At 35.8% G+C, this 12414-nt stretch overlaps 1 protein-coding gene across 2 annotated transcripts in view; it reads right to left on the minus strand.

Annotated features, from left to right (window-relative positions):
- The window catches only part of PSMA6 (proteasome 20S subunit alpha 6), a 23561-nt gene continuing 11147 nt past the window's right edge, over positions 1 to 12414 (minus strand). The window contains exons 2-7 of one of the 2 annotated variants that reach the window (XM_006043847.3): positions 9386 to 9480; positions 8929 to 9010; positions 8047 to 8202; positions 3317 to 3495; positions 1984 to 2078; positions 1 to 223 (exon numbers count right to left, since the gene is read on the minus strand). In XM_006043847.3, the coding sequence (XP_006043909.1) occupies positions 166 to 223; positions 1984 to 2078; positions 3317 to 3495; positions 8047 to 8202; positions 8929 to 9010; positions 9386 to 9480 (665 nt within the window). In that variant the 3' untranslated portion in view covers positions 1 to 165. The remainder of the gene's footprint in view (positions 224 to 1983; positions 2079 to 3316; positions 3496 to 8046; positions 8203 to 8928; positions 9011 to 9385; positions 9481 to 12414) is intronic. The other variant, XM_044932860.2, reaches the window with a different exon arrangement.

Genomic DNA, 12414 nt, shown 5'->3' on the forward strand with positions numbered 1-12414 from the left:
TTATTTTCCAAAAGCATTGGTTTTATTTATACAGACAGAGTCCTAACCATTTCAGTGGCAGCAAGAGTGGGAGAAGTTCCTTTTTCAATCGAGGGGCCCCCAAAATGTTGGTTACCAAACACACAGGCAAGTGGCGTCACGGATTTGGTAAACTAACTACAGTGTCTAGTCTCTCTCTGCTAGAGCAACAAGGTGAGCGTCAATCTCTGCTTCTGTAAGAATCCTGGAAGGCAAAGGGAAAAAAACCCCACAACTATTTACTTTTTGAAAACCTTTTATTATGCAAAATAAACACACACACACAAAAGCAGGATAGCAATGACCTCTTGTGTACCTATCACCCAATTTGATAGGTTGATACCCACCTGATTCCTGATTTAGGAAGATGCCCTGGAGGAGGGCATGGCAACCCACTCCAGTGTTCTTGCCTGGAGAATCCCATGGACAGTAGGAGCTTTGCGGGCTACAGTCCACAGGGTTGCACAGACACAACTGAAGTGACTTTGTGTGCATGCAAGTAGTTTATACAGTTGTTTATGCTTATTATTTAAATACTTACTATTATTTATATATATAAATATATATATTCTATTTATTATTTAAATACTATCACAATTTATAAATGATACAAGAGTTTTCTGAAGACATAGGCTCTTTGGTTTCTTATTTAACTAGTAGATGAAAATAAAGATTTTAAAGGTTATAGAAGGGTCTCAGAATAGAACACAAGAACTAATTGGAGGTCCTTTAGAGAAATTGCTCCCGCTGGAATTTTACTGCTTTAAAAAAAAAGAAAGAAAGAAAGAAAGAAAAAAGGCAACCTTTTCCTCCAGGGGATAAACGGGAATTCAATTATGTTTTTTAAAAAAGTTCTATAAGTTTTTCTTAAATCTTTCAAGTTTATATCACTTACCCGAAGGCAACAAAAAGGACAAGCTAGAAAAATGTACTAAGGAAGCTCTGAAAGGTCTGGTTAAGCTTAGTTTACTACTTTTGTTCCCCAGCCCTAACCTTGACATGTGTTTTTTTAATTCTGACCTAAGACTAAATACGTAACAGTTAACATGCCTTCCAGCAGCTTCCTTGCATCTGTGATTTAACAGAAACATTCTCTATTCACAAGAGTATCAGGTTCATGGTAAAAGTCTGCTGGGAGGATTAAGTGAGCTGATAACATGTTAAGCACCCAGTACAGATCTGACTCATGGAAGCTGTGAGTAAGAACAGACAAGCATCCAGTCCAGCATCAGATATTCAATTAGCTGTATACAAAATCTGGGGGTTTCAAAGATACCCAGATAGGGTCTGATGTACATCAGTATTTCATATTGTTCTTCAAAGTTCCATTTAAATAACCACTAAATAGTCAAAGCTCCATCTGAAAACTACTAGTTTGGAGCTGAATTTCTATTGGCCTTAAGCTAAAAAAAGAAAAACTCTTATACTTACTTTACTCCTTATATAAAAGAGGTTATTATATATCACCTCTGGTATTAGGTATAAAATAAATAAAATGAGAAAAAAAGCAGTTATGTCTGTTTTAAGGAGACATCCAATAAGTTTTAAAACAGACCCCTGAGGACCTTGCTGGTGGTCCAGAGGTTAAGAATCCCCCTTGCAATGCACGGGGATGCGGGTCCAATCCCTGATGGGGGAACTAAATCCCACAGGCTGTGGAGCAACTAAGCCTGTGCACTGCAACTACTGAGCCTGTGAGCTCCGGAGCCCACACACAAACAGAGTGTGCAACAAGGATGCCGTGTGCTGCAACCAAGATCCGACGCAGTTGAACAAACAGTAAAATAAACGACAATAACAACAAAACCAGATCTCTCAAGTGCTAGGGAGAAACCTAACTCTCATTCAAAAAAGTGTTTCTTCTTCAAGTTACAGGACAAATGAACCAACACACCTCCGCCTTTCTACACTAGAATTTATCACTTGGCAAACTTCTTTAAGTACCTAGCCAACAATATATCTCACCTGAATTTAGGATTTTCGACTGTAACTACTCCAACTTCTATTTCTGAAGGTTTGAAATCAATTGATAGAACAGTAGACAGGCATGTAATCGCAGTCTGAAAAAAAGTATCAATATTTAAAATAATATAGAATTTTTCAGAGATTCCAAGATTTTTCTCATCCTATTCTTACTCAACTCATGAATTAACCACAAGCTATTCATTTTTCAGGTGGTAGTTCAACATCCACACAGATTGCTTAATTCTAAGATGTTGCCTGCCAATAACAAGAAACTTGTTTATACCAGGTTGAGATATAAATGAAAGGCGTCTCACAAGAAAAACAGGGTGATTAAGACAAAACAGTCTGTTTACCTGATGATCACTACATGCCAGACAATACGCTCAGTACTTGGAGTGAGACGTGGAGAGGATAAAGATAAATACAGCCTTCTTTTAAGGAATTTACAGTGATAACACTTTAAGAATGTTTTAAGTGGCTTTGTACGTGATGTGATTAATTAATTTACATAACTATGAATTGCCATTAAAAAAAAATACCTTAAGAGACATTTAAACAGTACCTCCCACATAAGAATGAGATTCACATTTCCTGTTAGTATATGATAATACTGCCAACCAAACAAAGTATTAGATGATAATTTTTCCTTTCTTGTTTATCAGAATTATGTTAGTCTTCAGAATTGCTGTATCCCAGACCTTCTTTTCAACAATTTACTAAAATTTTGTTTTTAACTTCTTGGCAATAAATAAGCTTTAGTCTAAGGTTGTTACTAAGTACTTGTATAAGAATTTTGGCTTGTCCTGTCAATTTAAAACTTTCCAATCATAACCAACAATCCCCTCAAGAATACTGCTTAATGCTGACTCTAGGCATTCCAGTTATAATTTCTCTGTCAAGTCCTCCTGTGAGCATACTATTTTACTATGAAGATATCTGCTTCCCTGAAAACTTGGTGTGTGACTGCTTTTCTTTTAGGACCGTAAGAGCAACATTACTGACTCAACTTTCTCACTTCTGCTTCCAGTTAGCTTAAGTCTAATTTAAATCGCAGCCATGCAGGTTTTCAGCCTGGTCTTGACTTGACTCTCAGTTATATTTTCCCATTTTATGTGTTTTGCTGAAAGCAGTCTCAAATACAGTATGAGACAGAGAATTAGATGAATAAAGCAGTCCTCACTGTTCCCATGTGACACCAATTTTACTATTAACCTGACAAACTTGGATATCATGAATATTCCAGGAGTAGCTTATAAAGATTGTCAATTATGCAACGATCTTCATTATTCTAAATAGCATTAAAAAAAAGGTCAGCTCCTTTCAGTTAACTTACTTCCACTGTCTGTTCAAAGGTCCAATCAAATTTCTTCTTTACTTTTTTTTCAAGGAAGCTGGTTGACTCAGTTTGTTTAACTCCTGCTGCAGTTGCTTTAAACCCACAGTAGTAACCTGCAGGATCACACTTGTACACCTGAGGGCCTTGTTCTTCATCTATACCAATTAAAATCATACCTAAACAGAAAGAAAGACCCTCATTAAATATCTTAAACCTTCATACAACCAGATTTCATCTTATCTTGGTGTTGTCACATATCAATTAATTACTCTAGCTATTTTAGGATATACGCTGCTACTGTTAAGTCGCTTCAATCGTGTCTGACTCTGTGCGACCCCAGAGATGGCAGCCCACCAGGCTCTGCCGTCCCTGGGATTCTCCAGGCAAGAACACTGGAGTAGGTTGCCATTTCCTTCTCCAATGTTAGGATACATACATATATGTAATTCCTGAGAACAGGTTTTTTAATGGGTGACAGTAAGTGCTCAATAAATGTGGAAATTAAATGATGTTATATAGAAAAGGCAACTCATGAAAGCAAAGAAAATCAAGTTAGCCAATTTCAGAATTCTTTAAAAAATTTTTTAAAAAACGTTTTGCTTTAAGAAAACTAGTAACAATGACATGATCCTCTACATAGAAAACCCTAAAGACTCCACCAGAAAATTACTAGAACTAATCAATGACTATAGTAAAGTTGCAGGATATAAAATCAACACACAGAAATCCCTTGCATTCCTATACACTAATAATGAGAAAACAGAAAGAGAAATTAAGGAAACAATTCCATTCACCATTGCAACGGAAAGAATAAAATACTTAGGAATATATCTACCTAAAGAAACTAAAGACCTATATATAGAAAACTATAAAACACTGGTTAAAGAAATCAAAGAGGACACTAACAGATGGAGAAATATACCATGTTCATGGATTGGAAGAATCAATATAGTGAAAATGAGTATACTACCCAAAGCAATTTACAGATTCAATGCAATCCCTATCAAGCTACCAACAGTATTCTTCACAGAGCTAGAACAAATAATTTCACAATTTGTATGGAAATACAAAAAACCTCGAATAGCCAAAGCTATCTTGAGAAAGAAGAACGGAACTGGAGGAATCAACCTACCTGACTTCAGGCTCTACTACAAAGCCACAGTCATCAAGACAGTATGGTACTGGCACAAAGACAGAAACATAGATCAATGGAACAAAATAGAAAGCCCAGAGATAAATCCACACACATATGGACACCTTATCTTTGACAAAGGAGGCAAGAATATACAATGGATTAAAGACAATCTCTTTAACAAGTGGTGCTGGGAAATCTGGTCAACCACTTGTAAAAGAATGAAACTAGAACACTTTCTAACACCATACACAAAAATAAACTCAAAATGGATTAAAGATCTCAACGTAAGACCAGAAACTATAAAACTCCTAGAGGAGAACATAGGCAAAACACTCTTTGACATACATCACAGCAGGATCCTCTATGACCCACCTCCCAGAATATTGGAAATAAAAGCAAAAATAAACAAATGGGACCTAATTAACCTTAAAAGCTTCTGCACATCAAAGGAAACTATTAGCAAGGTGAAAAGACAGCCTTCAGAATGGGAGAAGATAATAGCAAATGAAGCAACTGACAAACAACTAATCTCGAAAATATACAAGCAACTCCTACAGCTCAACTCCAGAAAAATAAATGACCCAATCCAAAAATGGGCCAAAGAACTAAATAGACATTTCTCCAAAGAAGACATACAGATGGCTAACAAACACATGAAAAGATGCTCAACATCACTCATTATCAGAGAAATGCAAATCAAAACCACTATGAGGTACCATTTCACACCAGTCAGAATGGCTGCAATCCAAAAGTCTACAAGTAATAAATGCTGGAGAGGGTGTGGAGAAAAGGGAACCCTCTTCCACTGTTGGTGGGAATGCAAACTAGTACAGCCACTATGGAGAACAGTGTGGAGATTCCTTAAAAAACTGGAACTAGAACTGCCTTATGATCCAGCAATCCCACTGCTGGGCATACACACTGAGGAAACCAGAAGGGAAAGAGACACGTGTACCCCAGTGTTCATCGCAGCACTGTTTATAATAGCCAGGACATGGAAGCAACCTAGATGTCCATCAGCAGATGATGGATAAGAAAGCTGTGGTACATATACACAATGGAGTATTACTCAGCCATTAAAAAGAATACATTTGAATCAGTTCTAATGAGGTGGATGAAACTGGAGCCTATTATACAGAGTGAAGTAAGCCAGAAAGAAAAACACCCATACAGTATATTAATGCATATATATGGAATTTAGAAAGATGGTAACAATAACCCTGTGTACGAGACAGCAAAAGAGACACTGATGTATAGAACAGTCTTATGGACTCTGTGGGAGAGGGAGAGGGTGGGAAGATTTGGGAGAATGGCATTGAAACATGTAAAATATCATGTATGAAACGAGTTGCCAGTCCAGGTTCGATGCACGATACTGGATGCTTGGGGCTGGTGCACTGGGACGACCCAAAGGGATGGTATGGGGAGGGAGGAGCGTTCAGGATGGGGAACACATGTATACCTGTGGCGGATTCATTTTGATGTTTGGCAAAACTAATACAATTATGTAAAGTTTAAAAATAAAATAAAATAAAGAAAACTAGTAACAAAACATAGTTTATCTCCACAGATAAATTAGGTAATAAATCTCCACTTTGCAAAAGGTTTTATCACAGAGTTTTAAAAGGTCTAAATGATCACAAATGTAACATACAAACAGTTTTATAATCCCTGCTATTACCTAAAGCATGTTCCTCTGAACCCCAACCCCTCAAGATGTTAACTGGTCAGATAAATTTGGAAAATAGAATTTTCACATATTATTTTTAGAAAATATACAGAAGCATATTAAGTGTTCTAAAATCTTCTGCTGTAAGCTGATCTACTTTACCTCAGTAGTTCTTAAATTTATTTGACCATAGAATACTTTTTTTTTTTTTAATTTAGGAACTACCTATTAAGGTTCCAGAGAACTGAAAGTGTATGGAACTCACCTTGGGAATGCTGGCACTAAGTGAAATAAACCTAGGGACTAGTTGCTCACCTCTATCTATAACGCCCGTCTTTGTTACTGTTGATATATATTCCTGTACTAGTCAGTATAAACCAAATTCTAAATTCTGTACACATAACATATTAAATGTTATTATAATGACATACAATTAAGATAAACACCACCGCCAAACTTCTCTCTACTCAGCAGAACAGGTAACAAAGAAGGGCTTAACCCCATCTGAACCTTTTTAATATAGTGTCTTATGTTATCCATAACATTTCTTGACATTTTATACTTGACATACAATAGAAAATACCAAGGACACCATAAAAGAGATACCCAATTACTACCTGGGGGGCAGGGTAGTTAACACTTCCTTACTCCAGATGAGCAGGGTTTAACACATGATAAGGAACGTAAGGGCAATCAAGGCAAAAGGAACACACACAAAGAGACACAATGGGTCAGGACACACCCAGGAATGACAGAAAGATCCATGTATTACAGCAGCTTCAGGACAGAGAAATGCAGCACAAGAAAGAGGCAACTTGGGAATAAACTGTAAGGGACCCTGCACATCATATTAACAACAAAACAACAAACTCTAGGATGACAACTCAGGTAGCAATATGGAACAGTCTAAGAAAGAGTAAGAAGGGAGAAAGGTGGTAAAATAGGTGGCAAAGGCAAGAGACGATGGAAAAGTGACACAGGTGGAAGGGCCAGATATTCTGCAGTAAAGCTTGATAGTCTGACTAAATAGAAGACCAGGGAAGGTGAGGTGGGGGTAGGAAAAAAGTTGAGGACGAGAGTAGGAAAACAGCAATGATTTCAAGTTTGAAGTATCTGTGGGACATGAAGGAAGAGACTGGGATAAAGCTAATGAGGGAGTGACTGACATATAGATGAGACAGTAAAATAAAGCCATGAAATCAGATGAGATTACCCAGACAAAACAAAGAGGACAGAACGACCAAGGAGAGAAACCTGATGAACAACATATAAGGGACCCGTAGACGAGGATAAACTAAGGAAAGTGAGGAGGCAGAGGAGAAGAGTATCACTGAAGAAATCAAGGGAGACTTTTTTAGTAATAGATCAATCATTACACTGACTGCTTTAATTCTCATAAATAAATGACATGCTGTCTGAAACAGACATGTTGAATTTTCCAGGCTAACTTATTCCATTAAGTTTAAATCAATAAATCTTACTTCTCTCCCAATAAAATTTTACTTGTTTTTTAAAAGAAGAAATTTATTCTTCTTTATATGACTATAAAGTATATAAAATATAAAGTATATGAATCACAGGCATACGTGTGTGAGCCTGAATCTTTAGGGTGGTCAAAAGAAACAACTACAATGTTAAGATGCCTAATTTAGGCATTTTCACTCAACTAGTAATCTAGAGTTGCAGTGCAATCTCCACTACAAAAGCCTAATAGTGTCTCATGTTTAAAGGTAGTGCCTAAAAGACTGCTGTGAATCCTATCCTTCCAACACCCATTTATTATAAAGATTTTTCTCACCTTTCATGATTTTCCAAACCACATGTTCAAAACCCAAGTCTTACTGAAACAACTTTCTTAATGTATGTTCTCTAAAAAACAATCTGAATTCATTAATTATTTGGGAGACTTCTTTGCATACTTACAACAACCAAGAGGCCTCATTTCAGCATTCTGTGTGTAGACCTGAGAAATATCAGCGATTCTTTTACACAGCATGTCCACGGGAATTTCGTAACCATACTTGTATTTCCAATTAGCTGCCTCATAGCGTGCCCTCTGTACCTGGGATCTACTGTCAGCTTAGAGCATAAGAAACAAAGGTTTATTTCGTTAGAAGGAAAGCATGAACCTCAAAGCCAGGTAACTGTCCCAACATATGCATGTATCTCATTATGACTTAAGGAAAGCAGAAGTGGTCCACAATGGTTTTTTCTCCCACCAACATACAGTGAATGACTCAGCAATAAGTATGTGACAAGGAAAAAAATGTAAAAGATGAAGTTCTATACATAGATAGCTCTGCTCTTTTATGCTGAACTCTTCTTCATCAGCCATCACAATAATTTCTAAAAGTGTCTAATAATCTCCCAAAGAGCAAGGTATAAGGAGAAAGAATAAGGTTTCTCTCCACCTTTTTGTAGACTTGAATGTTCCCTTGATTTCAGAAAAGAGAAACCCAAAGTTATTTTCACAATTGTCACCTACTTCTAACCAGTGTCACTATCACCGGGTTTGAGATATACTGACTTATGTCCCCTTAAATCATGAACCATATCATAGATGAAATAAATTACTAAACCATTTCACAGATGAAATCAATCATTTTTGAGAGGGGCCTCGCTCAGTTTCCCTGACAGCAGCATAGATATCTAATTCTATTAAACTTATGGTTTCAAAAAAGCACACAATACTCCGAAGACTGATACTAGCCTTGGAAGACTGCAAATCAGATATGCAGGGACGCCTTTTAAAATTAAAAATAATGTGAAGAAAATAACAAATCTAGGTAAGTATCAGCCAGTCACCTGTCATTCCTGTCATCACACAGCCAATGTTTTCAGTTATCTTGAATAAGTGAGTCACTGTGCTGGAATCCAGTAATTTGTCCTAAAGAACAAATCAAGATAATTAAAAAAAAAAAAAAATCACAGGTCTCTGTGTAGTGATAAAAAAACATTATGGAATTATAACAATGAACTATAAATGTCTTCTGTTCATTTTACAGTTAAAACCAATAAAAAATGGAGGTGTGGGCGGGCACTACTCTGTTTTCCTTTTTAAGATGATATGTTTTCTGTGGGCAAGAACTTTAGCTCACCAAAGTGTGTTCTGAGGTACCTGAACACAAAAGACCTAGAAATGCCATTGTGCTTATAGAAATAACATTAACATATACAGATAATAATATACCCTTGTAGAAACTCATGAGACCTTCTTACATTGCATTCTGCAACAACTGCCTATCTGGGCAGTACTACTTACAGGCACTTTCTTCTGTGTGACAATTACTGCACAGTCTTTCCCTCTGACAGCTACTGATGTAAGGCCACCCTGGTTAATAGCCTTAAAAGCATATTCTGGAAAATAGAACAGATTTTTTAAAATGTGAAATAAATGATCATAGATCCATGCAATTCAGTAATAAACAGTCATTAAAAATAAACAGCTTGATTAACATGGAATGCCATCTGAGATATGCAAAATCAAAATAATAATGATAATAATAAACCATGATTAAACCAACTATATTTCTTTTCATTTTGATCATTTTCATCAGGAGCAAACACTAAATTTCCAATAAACAATTTTTATCATATCAAATCTTTATCAAGATTTATCATTAAAAAAAAATCTGTTTTATAGCCATTATTCCTACCATGTCTGGTTTTCCTGGGTAAAATTTAGGTGCTCTACATTTTCTCAAAATTTATTATTTCTGTTAACTTTTGGTCAATAACTAATTGATTGTATGCAGCTTTAATTGTTGTTACTCTGTCTTTTTTACCCTCTCTACCAAGGTGAAAATTTCTGGATCATGTTGTTTGCAACTTTCACATTACCTACACTATTGGATTCTTTAGTTTATCTATAACAACTACAGCTTGTGCACTTCTCTAGTTGCTGTCAAACCACTCCCACGTTAAAACAGCTGATCAAAGTGATTTATAAAAACAAACTACTTTGGTACCATGTGGTTTAGCTGAGACTGCCTATGGACAGCAGAATTACAGATGAGACTATCCCTTTCAATGTTATTTATTTCTGTAATATTTAAACTTAATAAAAACATTTTTTAATCAGGAAAACTGCAACAAAATTTAATATATGCTCACTGTAGAAAATACAGAGGAAATATAGAAGAAAAAAAAGCACTCACTACTCCATTTGTTATTTACATCTGACACATAATAAATCCTTTCAAAATTCTGTCAAGTATTACTCTGCACACCAGGTCTGAGGCCTGGTCTCATTTGGTTCAAAAAGCCACTGGTGATGAGGCTCATCTAAGGAAGATATTACCTATGACACCAAAGAACTTCCTTTAATAGGAGCTGTGATAAAAATCCTTTATCAAATTATAATAACTTGTTTTTACCATCTCATTATACTACAAATAATTTCTAAAATATGTTTCATAATGCTTCTCAGTTCTGTTTCTCATATGATCAATAAAGCCTGTACCAGATCAATCCTCCAGATAAACTATAAACTCTAGCCAAAACAATAACTAGCCCAAAGATACCAGAGAGAGGCCAAAAGTACACAGATTCTAGAGAGGGAGTCCGTGCCTGAAGAAGGGAATGGAGTGGGGTCAATCTCCCATTTTCATGACTTACAGCTTGCCTGCAGGCCCTAGTCTGGGCTAAACACCCACAGAAAATTCAGTCCTTTTGACCTGAAGAGCTAGAGAACAGCTTGGGGGAGTAATCACAGCTGCTGGAGAAGGAGAGAGAGAAAGGAGAGAGGGAGATCCTCAATGTCTTTATTGCCCAAATCTCTGGCTGATTCCATAACCACACATAACAAAAGACAGTCTCCAAGCATCTTAGCTAGGATAAAAGAATTAAGGTGAGATTTAAGCTGCCATCAATTAACTGCCTGCTAGAAGGAGGAACATTAACAAAATCCAGTCTTTACAACCCAACATTTACAAATGCCCAGGATATAATCCAGAATTGCTCAACATACTAAAAAAGAAAACAAAACATAGTTAAATGTGATCTACTTATAGGAGACCAACCCTGAGATGATCCAGATGTTGTATTAGCAGGCAAAGTTATTAAAACTATGTTCAGTGACATAATAAAAATATTCAAGATGAAGAAAGAAATTTCAGTAAAATACAAAAGAACCAAGTAGAAATCACAAAACTAAAAAATGTAATTTAAAATTAAAAAATTCACCAAATGGACTTAACTGCAGAATGGAGATAATATAGCCGAGAGTATGAAAAATGAACCAAAGTATACTTTTTGTTTTTTGCCTTGCTACATGACAATGTGGGGTCCAGTTCCTGGACTAGGGATAGAATCCGTGCCCCTGCAGTGGAAGCACGGAGTCCTAGCCAGTGGTCCACTGAGAAAACAGGTTTAAAAATACAAGTCTGCAGATTAATATCAACAGGTATAAGTGTGTTAACTGGAGAGGAAAGAATGAGACCCAAAACAGAAACAAAAATTTGAGAAATAATGGTTAAAATGTTCCAAATTTGGCAGAAGACATAGAATTCCATATTGAAGATCCAGCAAACTCCAAGCAGGATAAATAAAAAGGTCCTGACTCGTTACAGTCAAATTCCTGAAAATCAAAAGCAGAGAAAACATTGAAAACAGAGAAAAAGAAAAGATTATATACAAGAGAACAATTATTTAAATTCCATGGATTTCACCTGAAGATAGTGGAACGTCCTTAAATTGTGGAAAGAAAAACCATCAATTCAGAATTCTATTTTCAACAAAAACATCCTTCAAGAATGAAAGTAAAACAGACACTTTCAGATCTGCAACAAAAATGCTAAAAGAAGTTCTCTGGGCTGAAGGAAAATAGTACCAAGAGAAAACTCCAATCTTTAGAAATAAGAAACATCAAAAAATGGTAAATATCTGGATAAATATAAAAGACTTATTTTATTCTCTTTAATTCTTTAAAAATACATAACAAAAATTATAACATATATGGAGTTTGTAAAATATGGAGATGTATTACTTACAGAAGGAAAGGGAGTAAGTTGACTTACAATGTTTTAAGGCTTGTACATTTTTTGTGAAATGATAAACATTAACTCTAGGAAAGATGGAAAGAAGTTAAGCATATATATTATAATCTTAAAACAAGACTAAAAAATGCTAAGATGTAGCCAAAAGGCTAATAGATTAAAATGAAATTCCAAAAACTGTTCAAATAATCAAAAAGAAGGCAAGGGAGGAGGTACTGAGGAAAAAACAAGCAAACAAAACAGAGACAAACAGAAATAAATAAAATGATAAGTTCAAATCTAGCCATGTCAAAAA

Source organism: Bubalus bubalis, chromosome 20, assembly GCF_019923935.1.
Source record: "Bubalus bubalis isolate 160015118507 breed Murrah chromosome 20, NDDB_SH_1, whole genome shotgun sequence".
Taxonomy (NCBI): domain Eukaryota; kingdom Metazoa; phylum Chordata; class Mammalia; order Artiodactyla; family Bovidae; genus Bubalus; species Bubalus bubalis.